The sequence below is a fragment of the Arachis ipaensis genome, chromosome B7, assembly GCF_059453495.1.
Source record: "Arachis ipaensis isolate K30076 ecotype BB chromosome B7, ASM5945349v1, whole genome shotgun sequence".
Lineage (NCBI taxonomy): Eukaryota > Viridiplantae > Streptophyta > Magnoliopsida > Fabales > Fabaceae > Arachis > Arachis ipaensis.
In genome coordinates, this window is record NC_142442.1 from 14350019 (window position 1) to 14373950 (window position 23932).

General features: G+C 36.7%; 2 protein-coding genes and 1 pseudogene across 2 annotated transcripts; 1 reads left to right on the forward strand and 2 right to left on the reverse strand.

The window, feature by feature from the left end:
* Window positions 1-2201: 2201 nt before the first annotated feature.
* Window positions 2202-4227, forward strand: LOC110264867 (uncharacterized). The gene is made up of 2 exons (XM_021107342.2): window positions 2202-3524; window positions 3596-4227. The coding sequence occupies exons 1-2, from the start codon at window positions 3435-3437 to the stop codon at window positions 3935-3937; spliced, it is 432 nt and encodes a 143-aa protein (XP_020963001.1). The 5' UTR covers window positions 2202-3434; the 3' UTR covers window positions 3938-4227.
* An 882-nt stretch (window positions 4228-5109) lies between these two features.
* LOC148550390 (uncharacterized) lies at window positions 5110-7730 on the reverse strand. The gene is made up of 3 exons (XM_088494478.1): window positions 7376-7730; window positions 6526-6821; window positions 5110-5718 (listed from the first exon to the last, which is right to left on the reverse strand). The coding sequence occupies exons 1-3, from the start codon at window positions 7728-7730 to the stop codon at window positions 5110-5112; spliced, it is 1260 nt and encodes a 419-aa protein (XP_088350604.1).
* A 1228-nt stretch (window positions 7731-8958) lies between these two features.
* Window positions 8959-10180, reverse strand: LOC148550391 (uncharacterized; annotated as a pseudogene).
* Between the last annotated feature and the right edge of the window lie 13752 nt (window positions 10181-23932).

The following is a 23932-nucleotide window of genomic DNA, read 5'->3' on the forward strand; positions in this document are numbered from 1 at the left end:
TGTTTAAGTATGAATGTGATTTGACTTCAAGGAGCTTCTTTATAATTTTTAACATGAAAATGAGTTTCTGTCTTCCGATTTTACAAACTTCGATATCTGAGTGTCAAGTTGTATTTTTTGTGGTAAATTTACAAAATTTTTTTTTTTTATTTCTTGCTTCACACTTTTTATGTTATTATTAAGCCTCCAAATCATTGACCATTTAATTGGTTTAGCAATTATAAGTCTTTGAATTGTATAATGATATGATCACAAAATTTTTCTATTTTTTTTGTGAAACTTTTGTATTATGTATTTTAATACTTATCTTTTGTGACCATATATTTTCTGTTCTTTTTTCGATATTGTTCATAAGTATTTTTGCTCTTCCAAATTTACGAGTTACCTGAACAAAATTATAAAGAGTAGGTTGGAGACACGATATTGTTGCCATCCTCTAATTTCGAGGTCGTAATGTCCCGAGTTCGTCATTCTTAATGGTGGAATGTTCTTACAAGAATTTCGACTCTCAAGTTAGTATGGCTCACAAAAGGAACTAAGTTAGAGATCATACCTTAGTGCACATATTTAAAATAGTGCTGTTACAAGCTTGCTTTGTGTTACAAGCTTTAGGTTGTGATGTTACAAGCTTTTTTTTATGTAGGTTGCTCTTTTTATGAGTTATTCTCATCATAAGATGTTTGATGTCTTATTCAGATATCTTTTTATAAGATACTCTTAGGTCTATATATAATTAATATTATAATATTTTTCTTTAATAGTAGAATGATGATTAAATTATAATGTAATAATTATCTTTATAAAATTGAATTATTAAACATTAAAATGAGTTATGAAGAGTTAGTGTCTTTTTTATAATATATTTTTTAGAATTTAAGAAAATATTTAATTATCAGACTAATTTTTCAAAGTTTTGTATATTTCTAAATCTAATTTTTAGTATTAGACTTATAGAAATATTTCAAAATAATACCTATAATAAGAAAAGGACTATCAGAAGAATAAGGATTGAGAAGAAAAAAAAAAGAAAAGAAAAAGTGTTTGAGAACATGTAGTACGAATAATATGGTTCAATTATAATTTGAGAAACATAGTTTTTGTATCACGGTGGAAGGAATTGGTTGGTACAAAACAGCATTGTCCAATATTTACTATTCGCGAATGCCCCTAACTTTAGTTTACAGTATGAGTACTCTAGAATATGTGCCAAAGAGCTGCAATAGGATTATTATAGCTCGTTCATAGTAAATTACTAAATTCATAGTGTTCTTGTATGGATATTTGGAGGAAAAATTCGGTCTCTGAAAATCGACGTCGAATTGTTATCTTCGGTGTCGACCTTTGAGTTTTGTGATAATTCGAACTTTACTCCAAGAGGATGTCCAATCGCGTAGAGCTTTGAGCAAGAAACCGCGGGGAGGGGGGGAGTGTACCTGCAAAGGCACTCCGAAACTTAAGTCAGTATTGAGAATTCAATGTGTTCTTTTTGGGATGGAAGATCATACCTTTTATGGGTGGAAATGTGTAAGTCGGTTACGCTTCTACTTTATTGCCTGGATTAAAGAGCAATGATGATGGTGGAATGTCAGGTTGAATATTTCACAATTGGAAACAGTCCGTTGAGCTGAGTTGTAACGTAAATGGCCGATTAATGATGTTGATTGCCGATTAATGACTATAATACCGAACTATAACATCAGGTTTCTAAGTAATAATGTGAATAATGCCGAGTTATGAATGATAATGCTGATTTATGATGTTGGATTTGTAACGGCCGGATCACATCCTCTAAGCTTGGCCTGGGAAAGAGTTTTAATGAAGGAGGTTGAGCTTTTAATGAAGCATAAATCAGCCATTTTGAATAGGTGTATAACGTCGGCAGGTGAGTTAGGCTAGGAGCCCCCAGTTCAAGATGCTTAATTAAAATATTTTTTGGAAAAGATTAAATGATGGTAGAAGTGACTGTTTTTAATGAGGAGAGAGAATAAAGTAATGATGGCAATAAGTGTTTTGTCATTTTCAATGTCTGAAGGGGCGGTTTGATGTGATTAGTAGTGGGTGTAGTGGAGTTGAAAGGATTATGTAACTCTTAGTTAGGTGTATTTGAAAAACCAAGAGTTGGGGCTTTGTGGGTCAGTTTTGCGGTTTGAAAGTAAAATTGGGTTTGAAGGTTTCGAAACAGAGGAAAAATGAGTAAAAGAGGTATGTGAAGTTTCTTTCTTTTGTCTTCTTAAAATTCAATTCTTGGCTCGTTGTCTGTTCCTCATCTTCTTCATTTCTGAGTTCGAATGGGGTATGAGAGGGAGACTGAAAGGGAGATAGATTGGTCTGATGACTGGGTAAACGAGGACGTGAAGGGTCGTGTTTCGTTATTTCTGGATGTTGATGCTGTGAGTGGCATAGACAAGGCTAGAGTAGTGAGGGCTGGGTCTGGAGTTCGTTTGGAGTTATTGCCATGTTCAGAGGATGATAGGGTTTACCAGAAAGGTGAAGGTTTTGAATATTTCTTTATGTATAGCTGTGTGTTGGAGGAGCTGAGGGTGAGGGTTCCGTTTAGTGATTTTGAGTGTCAAGTGTTAAAGCAGTTGAACTGCGCTCCTTCCCAATTGCATCCCAATGGATGGGCGTTCCTACGTGCGTTTGAGATTCTTATGGAATTTCTGGAAGAGATCCCATCAGTGGAGCTGTTTTTCTCCTTATTTCAGGCGAAAGGCATGTGAAAAGGCGGATGGGTAAATCTGAATAGCTCGCTGAGGTTTGGCATATTTAAGTTATACAAGTCTTCTTTTAAGAATTTCAAGGAAATGTATATTAAGGTGAGCAATTCTGAGGCCGATTTTTCCTTTTATTTGGACGAAAATCTAGGGAAAAAGTTCCCTCTTTAGTGGTGTTCGGAGCCGCAGAATATTCTGGGGCTTGAAGTTATAACTCCAAGGGATGAGTACATAATTGAGTATTTGACTGAAGTTGTTGATCGGAAGGAATTGATTTCAGTTTATGACCTGTTGCAGTGGGAGGAGAATAAAGATACTGTTATTGCTTACTTGGGTAAGGATTGGAAAGTTGTTTTTTGTATCATGTTTGAGGTTTTTTGAAATGTGTGTTTGTTTTGTTTTCCAGGGGGTAAGTATCCAGGTGTTTCTGCTGCGAGTCTGAGAGCTCGGGTGAAGAGCAAGGGTTTTGATAAGGAAGGGTCTACGTCGAAGGCAGAAAAGATCGGTACTGGCGAGGTTGATCAGCCAAAGCCGAGAAGGAAGAAGGTTATTGCTAAGAAGAGGAAAGGTGACGTGGTCGACTTGTCCGACGTTTCTGATGATGAGAAAGATGAAGTGCCGATTGAAGAAGTTCGTAAGTTTTTTGATAATCAAAAGAGGTTGCATGGGGTTGCTGAACAGACTGATTCCTCGTCCTTATGGGGGAGGGATTACCCATACATGGTTATTGCCGATGAGTGTTGTCAATCGTCGGCAGATATAACTCTGGCCGACGAGGTTGGTGATGTGGCTATTGATCAGTACATGCAGGTAATTTTGATTTTAGAGTGAAGGTTTTGAAATTTTTCTGTTTTTGTGGGATACTAATTTGTGAATTTCAGGTGGTGGGATTGCGGCTGGCGAGTTTGGGGCGTAGCCGTGAAAAAATACATCGGAAGTTTGTTGAGAAGAAGGAGGATCCAAGCTTTAGGGAGGAGTTGGCTTTAAAGACTGCTAAGATCTCGGAACTAGAGGTGAAGTTAGCTGAGGTTGAAAAATATTTGAAAGATGTGAAGGATAGCTATGCCAAGGATGTTGAAGATTTAAAAAAGAAGGAAGCTGACTTATCTGCTCTGAGTGCCCGTATGATTGAGGTTACCACTCAATTGAAGGAGTTGGAGAAGAACAAGCAAGGAGAAATTCTTGATTCCTTCCTTGAAGGATTTGAGAGGGCGTCTGTCTAGGCAAGATTCTTAGCTCCCGAGGTGGACTTTTCAGCGATGGATCCAGGGAAGGTAATTCAGGATGGTGTAATGGTCGAAGAAGATGGTACTGCTGAGGAGGGGGATGAGAATATTCAATAGGGTTTTAACTTGTTTTTTGTTGGTAGTTTAATTTTGTTTCGTAAACTATTTTGCTCTTGTGATAGGCTTATGACTGTTTATGTGTAGACAGTTTAGTTGGCTTTTGTTATTGTAACTGATATTTTACTACTGTTTTTTGGGAGAGGACAAACTTGGTTGTTTCTGTTTGCATGTTATAATATAATATTATTGCTGTATGATAAGTTGGTTTTTATCTGGAATGTGAGTTTGGGTTGGAGCCAAATTTTTTAGGTAAAATTTGTTGCAATGGTGAAATGTCATTAATTTGATTGAGAAATGTTATAGGTAGGCTGAGTGGCCCGAGTTTTGATGCCGGTTTATAGGCGTGATAATAACTGTATCAGTGATCGGTAATGATTTTGAATTAGATCGGCTATTTGTTTTGAATAATGTTTTCCGAATAGTCGGGTTCAGATTATGGTGGGGTTCTGAATGATCGGCTTCCGATTTTTGGATCGGATGTTTGTGTGATTGATCAGCTTAAGATTGATGATTTGTTTGATTGAATGATCGGATTCCGATTTAGATCGGATTTTTGTATGTTTGATCGGTTTTCGATTTAGATCGGATATGTTGAATGATAGGATTCCGAGTTAGGTCGGATGTTTGTCTGATTGTATGATCGGAATCCGAGTTAGATCGGATATTTGTCTGATTGAATGATCGAATTCCGAGTTAAATCGGATATTTGTCTGATTAGATTCCGAGTTAAATCGGATATTTGTCTGATTGAATGATCGGAGTCCAAGTTAAATCGGATATTTGTCTGATTGAATTTCCGTTATTAGGTCGGCTTTCGGATTGATTGATTGTATCTGAATGATCGGATTCCGATTAAGATCGGTTGTTTGAATTTTGACAAATGAAGAGTATAAAATGCACATAATATTGACTGGATAAGGAATTTTATTAATGTAAAACTTTTGAATTTGAAGGCCCAGGTAGGCTAGCCTCGTTAAAACCTCTCCAAGCAAAACCCTTGTGGGAAAAATCTTGGTAGTAGGAAAAAGAGTACTGGCCTGTCCCTGGTATTAACTGTAATATAACTTTAAGGAAGATACATTCCAAGTGTTAGGGAGATCTTTACCCTGTAAGGTTTGTAGTCGGTAGGCTCCATTGCCGATTACTTCTGTTACTCGGTAAGGGCCCTCCCAATTAGCTGCTAGTTTGCCATGTGCTGATGGTTTCCTAGCTTGTTCTGTTTTCCTGAGCACAAGGTCATTTACATGGAAGGACCTTGGATGAAGTCTTTGGTTATATATTCGGGCTATGTGTTGTTGCATGGCTAAGTGTTTGACTGCTGTGGATGATCTGAGTTCTTCAATGAGGTCAAGTTTGGATTGCCGAGCTGTGTCTTGTGTAGTTTGGTCGGCTAATGCAGTTCGTAGTGAGGATTGGAAGATCTCCACTAGTATCATTACGTCTGAGCCGTAGACTAAACGGAAGGGTGTCTCATTTGTGGTTGAATGAATTGTTGTGTTGTATCCCCATATGATCTCTAGGATAAGCTCGGCCCAGAGGCCTTTTGCATCATCCAGTTTCTTTCTTAGAGCATGTAGTATTACTTTATTTGCGGCTTCTGCTAAGCCGTTTGTTTGTGGGTGTTCGACTGAGGAGAAATGTTGTTTGATTTTTAGTTCCTGCAAAAAGGATGTAAATTTTTTATCGGCAAACTGGCGACCATTATCTGTGATAATGTGCCGAGGAATGCCGAATCGACAAATAATATATTTCCAGACAAAAGAAATCATTTGTTGTGATGTGATTTTGGCTAGGGGTTGTGCCTCTATCCATTTGGAAAAGTAGTCAATTGCTACAACCAGGAATTTTACCTGACCTGCTGCTGTGGGGAAAGGGCCGAGGATATCTATGCCCCATTGGTTGAACGGCCAACTTATCTCCGAACAGTGTAGGAGTTCGGCCAGGAAATGTGTGATCGGACTATGTTTCTGGCAGTTGTTACAGCTTTTAACTTTTGCTTGACAATCCTGGCGTATTGTCGGCCAATATAATCCAGCTCTGAAGATTTTTGAAGATAGACTTCGGGCTCGGAGGTGTGTACCACAAATCCCTTCATGCGCCTCAGCAAGTGCAAGGTCAGCTTCTGTTCTGCAAAGACATTTAAGTAATGGACGAGAGAATCCTCGTCTATATAGGCAATTATTATAAATTGTAAAAAAGGAGGCTTGTCGGCGAAAGTGTCGAGCATTTTCGATGTCGCCTGGCAAGATCCCTGTCTGGAGATATTGTATGTATGGAGATCTCTAATCTGCTTCCTGTGTTACACTTAAGATTTGTGTTAGTTCGATGCTTGGCTTGGGCAGTGTTGACTGATAAAGTGATGATCCATTTGGTTGAGTGCTGGCGAGTTTAGACAGAATGTCAGCTCGGCCATTACTCTCCCTTGGTATGTGCTGCTGAACGATAAGTAAGGAGTCGCAATATACCTTAAGCTCGGTGATGTTTAGGTCGACAGCGAGTCTAAGGCCAGCAATTAGCGCTTCATACTCACTTTGATTGTTGCTTGCTTTAAAGGAAAAATTGAGGGAATGTTCGATGATGTTGCCGTGGCTATCATCAAGAATGATACCTGCTCCACACCCTTGTGGGTTCGAGGATCCATCAACGTATAAAGACCATTCAATGTAGTCTTCAGCTGTACTTGGTACCGAGAATTCGGCGATAAAGTCGGCCAAAAACTGGGATTTGATGGATGCTCGGCCTTCGTACTTGATGTCGAATTCTGACAGCTCCACCGATCATTTGACTAGTCGGCCAGCCAGCTCAGGTTTTTGAAGGACTTGCCGCAAAGGATGATCTGTCCGAACATGGATTTCATGGCTCTGAAAATATGGTCGGAGTCTTCTGGCTGAGAAGACAAGGGCTAGGGCAAGTTTCTCAATGCTCGGATATCGAAGCTCGGCATTCTGTAATGTTTTGCTGGTAAAATAGATCGGGAACTGTTTCTTTTCCCTTTCTGCAACAAGAGCGGAGCTTATAGCCCAGTTAGTGACAGATAAATATAAGAATAATGGCTCCCCTTGTAGGGGGTTTGTAAAATTGGTGGTTTTGAAAGAGTTTCTTTGATAGTTGTAAATGCTTGTTCACATTCATCAATCCATTGGAAAGCTTTTTTCTTTTTTAAAGTTTGGAAAAAACATAAAGATTTAGAAGCTAGGCAAGGTAAGAATCTAGAAAGTGCAGCAAGTCTCCCTGTTAACCACTGGACTTCCTTGATGGTGTGTGGGCTTGTCATGTCTAAAATAGCTCGGCATTTTTCTGGATTTTCCTCAATACCTCGGCTAGTGAGCATGAAGCCGAGGAATTTACCGCTCTGAACCCCAAATGCGCACGTTTCAGGATTTAACCGCATGTTGTATTTTCTTAGCTGTCCGAAGATTTTGGTGAGGTCATCAAGGTGATTATTGCCGATCTTGGTCTTGGCGACCATATCATCGACGTAGACCTCAATGCTCCTGCCGATTTGTTTGGCGAAGACTTTGTCCATTAGACGTTGATATGTCGCATCGGCATTCTTAAGGCCAAATGGCACGACTTTATAACAATAGTTTTCATATTCAGTAATAAAGGCTGTCTTATTTTGATCGGATTGATGCATTTGGATCTGGTTATAACCAGAATATGCATCCATAAAGCTAAGTTTTTCAAAACCAGAGGCATTATCAACTAAGCAATCAATAGAGGGCAAAGGGTAGGAATCTTTGGGGGCATGCTTTGTTGAGATCGGTGAAATCAACACACATGCGCCATTTACCATTATATTTTTTAACCATGACAACGTTCACCAGCCATGTTGTGAATCTGATTTCTCGGATGAAGCCCGCATTGGTGAGCTTCTTGGTTTCTTCTAAGGAAGCTTGTTTTCAGTCGTGGCCAAGATTTCTCTTTTTCTGTGCTACAGGTCGGACAGATGGATCTAACGCTAACTTGTGTGATATGATAGATGGATTGATGCCTGGCATATCAGCTGGGGTCCAAGCAAACAGGTCGGCATTTTGCTGTAAGAATGCTCGGAATGATGATTTTTCTTCTGAGGATAATGTTGAGCCGACGTATGTGAATTTGTCTGTGCCTTCTGTGAGATAGATTTTATGCAGGTCTTCTATTGGGGTTGGTCTTTCAAGTGTTCCCGCTCTGGGATCAAGGTCGGCTAGGATTGGCAGGTCGTTCATGTTGCTGATGTTGTGAACATGGGCTTTTGTGTTTCTATTAGGTCTTTTGAGACTATTGTTGTAGCACTGCCTGGCTTCTCGGGCATCACTGTGAATGGTTGCAATTGTGTTATCCTGCAAAGAAAACTTAACACAAAGATGAATTGTAGATACTATAGCGCCGAACCTATTTAAGAAAGGTCGGCCAAGTATTAAATTGTAAGGACTGAAGCAATCAACAACTAGGTATTGAATATCTGATGTTTTTGACGAAGGAAACTCACCGAGTGTGGTTTGTAACCACACAAAGCCCATAACCGGGACTCGCTCACCTGAAAAACCTACCAAATCTCCAGTAGAAGGTTGGAGGATATTGCTGCTCAATTTCATCTTCTGGAATGTGGAGTAAAATAGGACATTGGCACTGCTCCCAGGGTCCAGCAACACCTTTTTTACTAGGAGATCTCCGAGTTGCAGGGAGATTACGACCGGGTCATCGAGATTTGCTGTACTGTTATTATGATCGGCTGCCTGGAATGTTATCTGCGGGAAGTGTGGTAGTGTCTGCTGTTGAATTTGATCGGCATTGATGGAAAGCATAGCTCGGTAAGATCTCTTTCTTGCCGAGCTTGTGGCTCCTCCACCTGCAAAACCTCCGAAAATACAGTTAATTATACGTGTTGGTTGTTCGGGATGGTTGTTGTTCGGTCAGTCTTTATCTCGGCCATGTTGTGTGGCCGAGCTTTGGTCTCCAGAGGTGGGTGCTCGCCGATGTATGTGGCTGCCGATGTATTTGTCCAGGTGACCTTGCTGAGCTAGTCGTTCCAGTAGGTCTTTGGCGATAACACAGTCGTCGGTAGTGTGTCCGTGCTTCTGGTGGAAAGAGCAGTATTTTGATCGGTCCGCGCCTTTTGAATCTGGGTAACTGCCGACTCTTCTTGGTGGCTTGATTAATTTTGAATTCAAGATTTCCTTGATGATATCGTCGCGCTTAGTGTTGAATTGAGTGTAGGACTCATATCGCGGAGTCAGTTTGAAGTTCTTTTTTTTTGTCTCGAGGTCTGTCGTCGTCTCTGTAATGAGGCTTTTCTATTTTCCAAACTTGCCGGAGTTCCTCGATGTCGATCTGTCCTTTTGTCTTTTCGTGGAACTCGGCCATAGTCTTAGGTTTGGCCACAGCAATAGTTTCCTAGAATTTTTCTGGTCGTAATCCGCTTTTTATGGCATGTAGTTCCACCTCGGGATGGAGGTCGGGTATACTTATGGCTATCTTTGTGAAGCGCGTCATGTAGTCCTTGAGGCTTTCGTACTGGCCTTGCTTGATTGTGTTCAGGTAATCGGAGTCATGTAGGTAGATGGCCGATCCAGCAAAATACTCCTCAAAGGGCTTTGATATGTCTCAAAATCGAGAAATAGAACCTGTAGGCAAAGAACAAAACCAATCAAGTGTAGGGCTGTCTAAATAAGATGGAAAACAACGACACAAAACTTTATCAGATGCACCGTTTACTATCATTATGGAGGTGAACTTCTTGATGTATTTCTTCGGATCACCTAACCCATCATAGGGAGTTAGGGTGGTCGGCAGAGTAAACCTCCGGGGTAGCACGAAGTTCATCACCTCGGCCGTGAATGGTCCAAGGGAGCTTTCCTGATCGTCATTCTCGTTGTCTTACTGAGCTTCTTCATTATGCTCGGGTTGCTCCTCTTCATGCCGAGCAGTGTCTGAGACGTGTGTTGGCCGTGACTGCTGCTCGGCATCTTCTGTTTATTCTTGCCGATCATTGTTGTTTTCGATTCGGGTGTTATTCAAGTTGGCAATTTGCTGTGCCATTCTTTGGTTCTCCTCAGTTATGCGCTAGTTGGCTTGTTGTAACTCGGTCACCATCTGAAGGAGTTCGGATGGTGTGGGTGGAAATTGTTAAGCCATGACTCAGGCAAGAACCTTGAGGCCGATGATATATGGAAGGGATTATATTCTCGACCCTACGGTGGGCGCCAATTGTTCTTGTATGGATACCTGGAGGGAGAACTCGGTCTCTGGGAATCGACGCCGAGTTGTTATCTTCGGTGCCAACCTTTGAGCTTTGTGATAATCCGAGCTTTACTCCAAGAGGGTGTCCAATCGCGTAGAGCTTTGAGCATGAAACAGAGGGAGTGTACTTGCAAAGGCACTCCGAAACTTAAGTCAGTATTGAGAATTCAATGTGTCCTTTTTGGGATGGAAGATCATACCTTTTATGGGTGGAAATGTGTAAGTCAGTTACGCTTCTACTTTATTGCCTGGATTAAAGAGCAATGATGAGGGTGGAATGTCAGGTTGAACGTTTCACAATTGGAAACAGTCCGTTAAGCTGAGTTGTAACGTAAATGGCCGATTAATGATGTTGATTGCCGATTAATGACTGTAATACCGAACTATAACGTCATGTTTCTAAGTAATAATATGAATAATGCCGAGTAATGAATGATAATGCCGATTTATGATGTTGGATTTGTAACGGCCGGATCACATAGTAAATTCGAGCATATTTGAAAGTAACACTCACAATTGAAAGCTGCAATAATGTTTGGTGGTGAATAACTGGAAACGACTGCAATCTCAAACTTATAATATATAATTTTTTTTTAACAAAAATACATTTATCTCAACTACTCATTTTTATTTGTTTCACTTATCTTTACTTTTTCTATAAATATCCCTTTAAAAAAAATTTTAGTATTAGATTTATGAGTGTTTTTTGTTATGTGGAAGTTTATTAGTATATATTATCTAAATTTGAAAGAAGATTGACATTATCTTTTTTAAATTGAAAAAAAAAGGAAAAAAATCAAGAGAAATTTTACAGACGTTGACGTAAGTCTTTGTTTTTTAATGTTTATGAAACCTTCAACATATATAAATATATAATAATAGTCGGATGGTGATGTAAGGCGCTAAGCATATCAATCAAAATTTATCAGTATCAATTATAGGTGAAGCATGAGTAGGATCGTTTCCGTTCTTAATAACGGTATTCATGAATTTGATTCGATTTGTATATTTACATTTATTCGAATCTAATTTAAATATTGTAGATATAGATTTGATTTATTGGATTAGATTCTATTCTATTCGTACACTAATAGAATTAAATTACAGATTTTATGTAGGTATCTTGCGTATCTGTAAAATTAAAAAAAATAAATAAGTAAATATTTTTTTATATTTTATTTTAACTAATAATTATCATATATGTTGTATTATTTTAATTTATTATTTAAGAAAAGTATGTTTAATATTATTTTAAGAGTAAACATATTTAAAAAAATAGAAAAAATAAATTTTATTGATATTTTTTTAATAAAAATAAGTTTTAAAAATATTTTGTGTTTTGCGGATATATCCGATATCCGATTCGCAAAATGTGTGGATCGAATCCAAGTTTAAAAACTGCGGATATTAGATCTGATCTGATGATTTTAGTGCGGATCGGATCGAAATTTTGGCCATATCCGATTCGATCCGTGTTCACCCCTAGTTCTTAAAGAACAATGGCACCAGCCCCAAAAGCTGAGTAAAAGTCGAAATATGCAATGATATCTATCTATCTGCTTTTCTTTTTATACTACTTGATATTTACATATCTACTTTTTCTTTTTCACTTGATATCTATCTATCTACTTGCTTTATTCGATTTTTGTAATCTCGATAAGGTGTCGAAATCGAACTTGTATCAAGATCTCAAATCTCGAAAAGTAGATGCAATTTCTTTGAAAAAAGAGTAGACTGAAATTACTTAATTATAGTGTCAAAGCAATTTTATGTGAAAATTACTAGTGATAGAACAACAAAAAAATAACAAAAAAATAACAAGTTAAATAAAGAAGACCACGAGTGTAAAATATTGACTAAAACAAAACAATAACAAAATTCAAAAAAAAAATGACAATTAATCAAATAAGTAAAAGGAAACAAATTAAAAAATTGACTTTTAACACTCACATGCACTTGCACTCTATGTTCTTCCGTTGTGTTGCGGAGACTGAAAATTTTATGAGTTTTTGTGATGATCTAGTGTTTCAATTAAAGTCTCCTAACATATTTGAGTTTCAACCATTTATAAGCCATGGAGATAGACTTGTCATGGAGTATGTTGTCCACTATCTCACCTCCTCCTTTTGTTTTTTTCCAGCCATAACCTAGCATTGACCATGAAGAATCCTAATCTCCAGGTTTTGACACTCACCTTTTCCTTGGTCTTCAAGTTCCACGTTTCTTCTTCAGCTTACTCCTCAAATTTTGCACCCATGTTCTCCACTCAGTCTTGATAGTTGAATAGCAAGCTTTGATGCTCAAGAAAAGGAAATAACTACCTTTTGACTTCGATGCTCTTTGTACCATCTTTCTTTTGACTTTGGTTTACCCATCTCTGTTTCTGTAGTTGAAACACTTTTTCTATAGTCGAAACCATTAGCAGTCAAAACGCTCTCTCGTCGAGAAAAAATCATTCATAGTGGATTCAATCTCTTCCCAAAAGCATGTTAAAAGTTTTCGTAGTAGGTACCACTATAAACACTGTTGGTCGTTCGACGCTTCCGACTTTAACCTAAAATGGGATCATTCCCAAGGCAGTTGTCAACTTACCATTGAATTCAATGACAGCCAAATTTATCTTAATCAAATCCTTGACGATTTTCTGGAATAATGAGAGCATACTTTCAGGTAACAAATTAATTGCTGCTCCTCCATCGACCAAAATGTGATTAATCATCAATCTTTCAAATTTCGCTTTAATATGTAGTTATCGAAGATGACCTTTGGTAATCTCATCAGGCCTTTCAAACAACCCCTCCTTAATCATGTCATTTTTGATAAATCGACATTCGTCACGTGGGATCATATCATCACAATTTCCTTCTAGACAATTCCAAGGCCCTTCAGGATTACCCTGAAATTTGAAAGGGAGAACAAAAACAGTGGCAACATACCCAAAACCAGTTTCACCAAACATCACATCTAGATCATTCTCGAAATTAGCGTCGAAATTTTCTATCAGTGCCTCTTCTTCTTTTCCTTCTGGAGTTGAATTGATCGGTTGATAAACCACTATTTTATGGTTTATCTTGTGCTCAATTGAGTGGTTTTTATCAACTCTTTACCCACTTATTCATACTAATCGCATGTTTTACGTTTTTCTTCCTGATTTTGTGCTATGATTGAAAACATGCTTCTTTGGTCTTAATTTTGATATGTTTAACCCTCTCTTATTACCATTCGATGCCTTGATATGTGCGTTAAGTGATTTCAGAGATTACAGGGCAGGAATAGCTTGGAGGATGGAAAGGAAGCATGCAAAAGTGGAAGGAATGCAAGAAGTTGAAGGAATTGTAAAGCTGTCAGTCTGACCCTCTCGCACTAAAACGGTCATAACTTGAGCTACAGAGGTCCAAACGATGCGGTTCTAGTTGCGTTGGAAAGCTAACATCCGGGGCTTCGATTTGATATATAATATGCTATAGTTGACCTGACACTAGGCGACGCGAATGCGTGCTCCACGCGGACGCGTCGCAGTGACGAAAATCAGCGTAGCAGATTTCTTCTCCAGCGATTTCTGGGCTGTTTTCGACCCAGTTTTTGGCCCAGAAAACACAGATTAGAGGCTATAAAGTAGGAGAATCCATTCATTCATAATCACCAGCTCATAATTCATAATTTTTAGTTTTAGATGTAGTTTTTAGAGAGAGAGGTTCTCTCCTCTCTCTTAGGTTTTAAGATTAGGATTCCTCTTAAAGGAATTAGGATTTCAACTTTATTATTTCAACTTACAATTTCTTCTGAGTTTCCAGGTTCAATGTTCCTTTTATTTACTTTTCCAATTTAATTTATGAATTTTTCCATGTTAAATTTGAATATTCTATTTAATATAATTTGAGGTATCTCAGTTTATGATCCATATTTAGCTTTTTTATATTCTTAGCTTTAATTGATTAACTGGAGGCTCTTGAGTTATCAAACTTATCGTGATTGATTGTTATGTCTGCTAATTGAATTGAATTCTACTAACTCTAGTCTTTCCTTAGGAGTTGGCTAGGACTTGGGGATCTAACTAATTAGTCCACTTGACTTTCCCTTGCTTTAGTAAAGGTTAACTAAGTGGGATTAAACTCAATTCTCATAAGGATAACGAGGATAGGACTTCCGAATTTTCATACCTTGCCAAGAGTTTATTTTATAGTTATTTATTTATTTTACTTGTCATTTAAATTACTTGTTCCTTACTTTCAAAACCCCCAATTTACAAAACTCATAGCCAATAATAAGTCATACCTCCCTGCAATTCCTTGAGAAGACGACCCGAGGTTTGAATACTTCGGTTATCAATTTTAAAGGGGTTTGTTACTTGTGACAACCAAAATGTTTGTAAGAGAGGATGATTGCTTGGTTTAGAAGCTATACTTGCAACGGGAATTTATTCTGAATTCTAAACCGTCAATAATCCGTTCTTCATCGACTTAATAGTTGATATCTCTTTCAACTCCTCATTCTCTGGGTCTTTGCTCGAGGATACCTTGTCTCTTTTCTATTCCTGCTTCTAAGGTGACTTACTTTCTCTGATCAATTCTGGATATGGCCCTGTGTATTGGCATAAGTATTTTGTGTTTGGGCCACAGCTCTTAGAATGAAGGGAGCTCTTTTTGAAAAATTGCGTTGATACCTTCCTCGACCATTGCCCCTTCTTCCTGTTCCTTGTCTAGAGTTTCCTCTTTTTTTGGTTCCAGTCCAATTTTCAAAACCTCCCCTAGTAACATTAAAACTATAATTTTTAGGGTAATTTGGGGCATTGTTTTGAACCCATTTTGTTGTTCGATACATAAGATGGAGGAACTCTAATTTGACTTAACACCCCTTAGAGTTTCTGGTTGACTGTCACCACCGTGCGCATGTGTTGTTTGACAGAGCGGTTGCAGACTCTCGACCTTTGGTCCATTTCTTCGGTCGAACTTTTCTTAATTCTTTGTGATGGACACGCTCTCTACTCTTTTTGTATGATTAAAAAATTTTGGCAGCTAAATTGTCGAACAAAGCACTACATCGTGGACATATAGCTACATTTTCTTCTTCCTCCCTTTGTCTCAACAAGAAGTCTAATAGATCTTTTCCCACTTTTGGGTAAATGGACCTTTCAACTTCAAACATGTCTAATTTGAATTTTTCATCTTTTTTTATAGTTTCGACAAAAGCCATATTGACTGTAAACGCGACTTCTTCTATTTCAGCAAAATTCGATGTAACTTGGAAGGAATCGGAATCTACTTTCATTTCAGGTTTATCGACCTTCGTCAATAGCCTTCTGTATCAAATCCCTAAAATGAACACAATTGTTAGTAAAATATTCAGAAGTTTGATGGAATTTACAAAACTTCTTATCTCTAATTTCAAAAATCTATGACTTTTTTTTCACTTCATGGAGTACAAGTTGCTTATCTTATAACAACATATCAAAAATTTGCTTAGCTTTTGTTAGGTTAAAAGAATAAGTCTTTCCTCCTGATAAAGGAGTCTTATCCTTTGCCAGATTAAGGGTCGATACATATAAGGAGGTTCATGTTTTAATTATGCAGCAAAGGCAGTTTCATTGTTTGACTCTTCCTCACTCATGCGGTCAACATAATTAGCCTTTTTATTGAAAAAGGATTTTTTTGTTCAATTCTTATTCTTTTTTTATTTAATTTTTTAATTTGCTGAACTTTATCAGCCAACTGGACTAAGTCAAGAAACTGTTGATTCACCAATTTCTTTCGAATGTTGAAACCAAGTCCATTGATAGCCATCTTGACTATTTTAGGTTCAGGAATAGGTATGAAATATTTATTTCTCATATTTTTGAACTGAATAAGATAGTCATCGATTGACTCGGTTTTTTCTCTCTTCACTGTCAATAAATCTGACAATGTTACTTTCATTTTTCCTCTGAAGAATTGATCATGAAAACTTCTCTCTAATTGAACCCAACTAAGGATTGAATTTAGGTTGTAAATTTAAAAACCAAGTAAAAGTATTCTTTGTTAATGAAGAGAAAAAATACCTCATTTTCAAATATTCATTATTGGCCAATTCCCTATTTCGACTGAGTAACGAACAATGTGCTCTATAGTCGATTTTCCACTTTCTTATGCAAATTTTGTGAGGGATTTAGGAATTTTGACTCCTCTTGGGAGTTCAGCTTGTAAGACATAATCTGAAAAAGAGAATATAAAGTAAGGTTGATTTGTTATCCCAATATTTAATCCTGCTCTATTCAAGATTTGTTCAATGACTTGAGTTATATTTTGATCATAAGCTTGAGCAGCATTGTTTGCTCTAGTTTCGTTCAATATCCTATTTGGATTATCTCCTCTATTTAAAATGAGAGGAGGATTTCCCCCAAAAGGTTGAGTAATTGGTCGATTAATTGCTCCCGTAATATCATCGACTCGTCAAGTAACTTGTTGTATTCTAGAATTGTTATTTTTTAATATTGGATTTAATACTGTAGCCATCTGTTGTGCCAACATATTTACTAGATCATGATGACTATCCCCGATTTATTGTCTAAATACAGCCAGACTCGACTGTATAAGGTGAAGACGTCCCTACAAGTATTCGCCTCGATATCTTCGGGAATATTGAAGTACGGATCCCTCCTATTGACACCTTAGGGGTTCCTACACCCTATGTCAAAATGACATTCAAAAATGTAGGAATTGATTGTGGTATGCGAACAGTCCCAAGAGAGTTGTTTATTAAGGGTTCATAAGTATTATCATTTGCCATGTAAGGGTAATATTGGTTGTGTGTAATCATTGGAGGATAATCTGACGGAGGTGTCGGACTATATAAAGGATTATTTCTTATAATATTGATACTTCCAGCATATATGGCATTAGGATTCTCCAGAAGTGATGAATAATTTGGAGGTAATCCATATTGAGCCCATATGACAGGTATGGCAATGGAAATACTTTCTGTCGATCGTTGGCTTGAAAGACTGATCGAAGAAATTGCCATTATTTTAGGGTTTCTAGTACAATTTTCACTATCATTATTTGACGTATTTTTTGAAGTTGAAGCTCTATCTGTCATGATTAATTTGCCACTGCGTAATTGCATACGCAACTTTACACAAATTTAACCTAGGATCCCACCGGGCATGCCAATTTGTTTCACTCGATTTTCGCAATCTTGACAGGATGTCTCAACAAGGTATCGAAATCGAGTTTGTATCAAGATCTCAAGTGCCGGGGAGCAGATACGACTCCTTTGAAAAAGAGTGGACTCGACCCAAAAATTACTTAATTATGGTGTCAAAGCAATTTTATGTCAGAATTACTAGTGATATAACAACAAAAGAATAAACAATTTAAATAAAGAACACAATGAGAGTATAAAATATTGACTAAAGCAAAACAATAATAAAATTCAAAGAAAATAAATGACAATTAATCAAATAAGCAAAAGAAAACAAATTAAAAATTGACTTTTAACACACATACACTTGCACTCCCTGTTCTTCCGTTGCGTCGCAGAGATTGGAAATTTTATGAGTTTATGTGATGATCTAGTGTTCTCAGTTGAAGTCTCCCAACTTGTTTGAGTTTCTACTATTTATAGATCATGGAGATAGACTTGCCATGAAGCATGTTGTCTGCTATCTCACCTCCTCATTTTTTTTAGCCATGACCTAGCCTTGACTATGAAGAATTCTAATCTCCAGATTTTGACACCCATGTCTTTCTTAGTCTTCAAGTTCCACGTTTCTTCTTTAGCTTCTCAAATTTCGCACCCATGTTCTCCACTCAGTCTTGATGGTCGAGTAGAAAGACTTGATGCTCAAGGAAAGGAGATAACTATTTTTCGTTTTCGACGCTCTTTGTACCATCTTTCTTTCAACTTCGGTTTATCCATCTCTGCTTTCATAGTTAAAATATTTTTTCTGTAGTTAAAATCATTAGCAGTCAAAACGTCCTCTCGTCGAGAAAAATTCATTCTTTATTCCAACTGTAAACCCCGCTAAAATTGGTAATTAATTAGTTAATAAATTCTATTTTAATTAGGAAAGCTAAAAATAAAAAAATAATATTAAAATAGGATAGAGCTCGTCAAAACGAAAATTTTGATATCAATTTCGAAAATTTGGCTCAAAACCGGACTAAAAAAAGTGAACCAGTTGAATCGGGATCCAAACCGGGCCCGTGGGTCCAATCGGACCCATAATATAAAGGAAACAGCAGCCTTCTTCTTCCTCATTAGTTGCTGCAACGCCAAAACAGAATTGGAGGAAAGGGAGAGAAGCTCTCAAACCCTAACCTTTTGATCCACCATAACTCCTCTGTCCGGGTTCCGATCATCGCATCGTTCACGGCCACGCGCTCATTGCATCGAGCTCTACCTTTCTATCCAAACAATTTTACTGGTAAGTCTCCTATTAAGTTCAAAATCTCTATCCCTCTTTCTTTGGTAAACTTAAAAACCTATGGTGAATCTTGTCCAATTTTTGTGTTCTAGGTTCAAGTTAGCTTCCGAAACTTGTGGGCTCAAGCTATTGAGCATATGGGTATGGTAAGAACACCCCAACCCTAGCTCAATCTTGTTTTTGGTAATAGAAAACTGAATTGGAACATATATATGTGTATTAGGTGTAGGTTAAGTGGGTGTTTAAGCATTGGAATTAAATTGGGATTATTTGAAGGTTTGTTGGTGACTAAGGCTTATTTTGGGGCTGTTTGATTGAGCTTGAAGGGGCTGTAATTATGCGTTGTGAGGCTGCCTTGGGTGAATTAAGTGATCGGTCAAGGTATGATTTAAGTTTCACACGTTTAATATTTACGGTGTTGCGAAAACTTAGGTTAGAAGAACCATAGTATAGGTTGAATTTGTTAATGGCATTTAATGAGTAGCTTTGTGTTATTGTTGGTATAAATGTTGATGAACATAAATTAGGATGATAAGGTTATTAACTCCATGTTGTTGGACTTGCTTATAATGGGTTGTGTTGATATTGATATTGATATTGATGAATTATGATTGGTAATTGTTAATGACAAGTTATTATGTTAAGTTGATGGATTAATGTGTATGAAGGGTTGATTTTGCTAATGGCATTTAAATTGGTATATTGAGCATGAATATGACTGGACTTTTAAAAAGGGAACGTGAGTTTTGGTAAAAATGGAGTTTAATATATTTTGGTAAAAAGTGAATTTTTATGAAATTTAGTCGCCCATAACTTGCTCTACAGATTTTGGATGAAGGTGAAGTTTATTTTCAATTAAAGAAGGTTTGAAAACCTTGAAAATGATATAAAGTTTGCAGAAAACCAAATATTGTAGAGGAAGTTATGGATGCTGGAAATTGGTGCGAAAAACTAAAATTTTAAATGTTGCAGCAGAACCAGATTTTCTGGTGTGTGCCCACGCACAGGTCTGTGCGCACGCACCCAACAAAGGTAAAATTCAACTTGTGCGTACGCACGCCTCTGTGCGCACGCACACCTAGCATTTTTCATAAAGTGTGCGTACGAACGCTTTTGTGCGCACGCACACACTAGGATGAGCCTTCTGTTGGTGGCGCTAGCACAGCTGACGCGCATGCACACTAAAGGATGTGTGCGCACGCACGTATTCGTGCGTACGCACACGTTCTGCTTTCTTGTTAAGCTGTGTGCACGCACAGGTGTGTGCGTACGCACACGCCCTATTTTCCAGCACCTTTGTTTTTCAGTTTTAAACATAATTTTAAACTCTAAAACCCTTATTTTTGCCCGGTTAATCCTAGAATCTACTAGTAAGCTTAGTAAATAGCAGAAGTTAGGATTTTAAGGTAACTTAGGAATGAAGAAAGAGGTAAATGTGATGAGTTATGTGAAAGGGAAGTGGTTATTGAATTAATGATGCCATGGCTTGATAAATGACTGAACAATGATTATGAATATTAAATGGCTTATGAAGAATGATATCTGAGATACGAATTTTCCTGGGTAAAAACCATGGCTCGCCACCACGTGTTCTAGGTTGAATCTCGATACTCTGTTGACCCTATATCGTAAGGGTGACCGGGCACGTATAAATTTCCGGGTATGGATAGCCCCCATTAAGTGATTTATATGATGATTGAATGTGAACTCTATGCATAGACTCTTGGGGATGCGCGACAGGGGACAGTCTAAGGTTTTCGGACTTGTCGGGTTGGCTTGATAACCGACAGATGGGTCCCATCAGCCATAGGGCAGGCATGCATCATATGCATTTGTTTGTTTTGACTGCTATGCATTTCCTGGGTTTGCCTAATTGATATACATCACCTGCTACCTGTTATACTTGCTATTTGTACTATCTGCTCATTACTTGTGCGTGAACTTGTTTGGTTGCTTGTTTCTGTTGCATTGTGGATGATGGAGGGATGGAGGAAAAGGAGAAATGGTTTGGTGTTAGATTAGGATTGAAATTGAGTAAGTTAGGTAGATTTAGAATATCTACCCCTGTTTATAGCTTCTGTTTAGTGATTAAGTTGGATAATTGAATAACGGAGTTCTAGGATTGCCTATGGCATTCTCAGGACCTTATTTATTATACGCGTGACACTTTTACCATGCTGAGAACCTCCGGTTCTCATTCCATACTGTATTATTGTTTTTCAGATGCAGGTCGAGAGGCTCCTCACTAGGCGTCTGGATCCTGGGAAGCAAAGTAGTCCTTGGGTGTATTTTGGTTTTTTGTTTGTATATATGTATATATGTATTTAGTTTACTCTCCAAGTAACTTATGTATGCTGCTCCTCTTAGAGGTTGAGGGAGAGATAGGAGTTTACTTTGGTATTTTGTTGTATTTTGGGGATATATATATATATATATATCCTCCGGCCAGCCTTAGCTTCGTAGGCTGAGTCAGGGGCTAGTTATACTGTTTCCTTGACTTTCCTTTACATCTCGGTTTACCCTTATCTTTTTCCGATTAGGTTTCTTAGCACGCAAGTAATCCTTTCCTGAGCGTTGCGCTTTTTATTTTGCGATTTTGTTTTACCCATTTTTCAAGGCTCCTAGTTAAGTATCCTTTTCTCTATTATTATTATTATTATTATTATTATTATTATTATTATTATTATTATTAGAGATTGTAATACTTTACTATCTCAGTCTTATGATTTAAGCATAAGATTAAGTATGGTAGGGTGTTACACCAACACTACTACCTGTGTGTAAAGATGACTATGGTAGATAATTAATTTTTTGTCTCTAGAAGTTAAATTAGAAACTTTTCCATTCCATAAAAGAAACAAATAATCAACCACCATCAAATAGATCATAACTATATAACTATGTGTAAATATCACTATTCTCCTAATTATGTATGTGTATGTTTCTCATATAACTATAACAGAATTTATGTAACGGCACATTTTAAAAGTATATATACTTTATTTCTTTTAATGATAGTTTTAAAACATTTTCTTAAAACACATGTTAATAAAATGGAGCTTCGTTTGTACTATATGTTTATGTCTAACAAAGAAAGCTAGAGCATATATTTATGTCAGCTTATTGCAACCGCAAGTAGGAAGAGTAATATATTTATGTCAGCTAAGAGGGTAAGGAATGAAAAGCTAGAGCATATATTTATGTCAGCTAAGGGGGGCAAGGAATGAAAACAAACTAGATGCTTAAACCATGAAGCAATCGTTGTTTCATGCATCAATACATTGCTTGAGCATACATCAAGAATAAAGAATAATGTTTCTACAATCAATTTCCCATGCAAACTTAAGGCCTATATTTTTGCATTTTTTTTCATGGTATTTTCTAGTTCGGCAGGTCAAAGGTTAATCCGCCACGGATTTGAGCTCTATTTAAGGATTTGTCGCTGACCAATGGATTGCAGCATGCACAAGATAGGATTCGAACATTTGACACTTGCTTAAGTGGACTAGTGAGTTAACCACTAAACTAACCCAACTTAATTTATATTTCTGTATGGTTCATCGTTGTAAGAACAGAACTTGAACCCATCGAGGATTGCGTTTTGATGCAACACAAAAAAAAAATGGATCTATAATTTTGCTCTTCCCCTTATATACCCTTGTAAAGATGATAAATCTGATATACCAAAGAGATATAAGGATGATTTCACTTTGAATTTAATTTGGATTCTCTTTGAGAGAAAAATGACTATTCAAAAGTTATAATTGACTAATCGTAATTCATAAACACTCAAATTAATTTCAGTGGAATATTCTCGTCGAATAGATTGGTCTATGTCTTTCAATCAAATTTTTAATAAATTTATTATGAGATAATTAAGTCTCAAAAAATATTATTATAAGATAAATTAATCTCTTTTTAAAATAATAAAGTGATTAATCTAACTAACATAAAAATTTATTAGAAATGGAATGTCCGATCTAAAATTTATTGAGTACTATTTTAAATGTTTACTCTAATTTTTATTTAAAAAGGATTAGAAGTGATGATATACATGATCATATTTTCATAATATAAAGCAACAACTTTTACTCAAAATAAACTGAAGTCTTGCTTCTTCTTGACGTCTAACAGTACATGTGAGAATGATACGTTTGGAGAAAACTGTTATAGCAAATAAGTTTGGTGAAAAAAAAATGCAGCATAATGTTTAACTATTAGAGTTTGATTAACTATTTTTAGGACTAAAACATTATTATTTTATTTCTCGAAGACTATTTTTTTGGTGTCCTTATTTGTGGAGAATAATATGCTAGAATACATATCTTAATGGCTATTGGCTAAAGTATAGTTTTACCCAAAAATATATTTGACACCGTCTTATTGTTGTGCCTTTTCCTTGCTTTGCTTGGCCGTTAACTTGTGCTCTACATAAATTACATCCTACTAGTATGGATGAGCACGAGTCGCGAGTACCCGATTATCCGTCTGAATTCGAATCGAACTAATTAAATTAGTTCTGGAATTAATTGGTAATTAAGTTTAACTCGAATCAAATCAATGACTCTCTCTAATAATTGGTTTGAATGACGGTTTTGGGAGTATAAAACCCGAACCAATCTGTAGACCCGATCATATATTAATTAAATAAAAATTTAAAATATATATATATATCTCTTAATATGTTTGAATTTTAATATCTTTAGTGTTTAATATGTTTGAATTTTAATGTGTTTAATTTTTAATATATTTGGTATTTAACATGTTTGAATTATTTCTTTTAATATTACATGTTTATTGTACTTACACAATTTTTAAGATAAAAATTTCATTTTTTTTTATAAATTTCTGTTTCGGTTTAATCGGTTTGGTTTAGTTCGAATACAAAAAAATATAAATCCAAACCAAACTGAACCAATTACAATTCAATTTGTTCGATTCTAATTTCACCTTAAACCCAAACCAACCTTACCCGTACTCACCCCTAATTTGTTCGATTCTAATTTCACCTTAAACCCAAACCAACCTTACCCGTACTCACCCGTACCTACTAGGAGTCAACAACCAATACCGCACATCCAAAACCTAAACATTACATAACTAATTAAGCTCCCGCTTCCACGACAGATACATTCTGTAAGGGAAGTTGAGCGAAACATTATGGGATTTGTTTCTATTATGCAACTAAAATTAATTAGCTGCAACCCTTAATGTTTACGATTCCGAGTGATTCAACTTGATGTAAA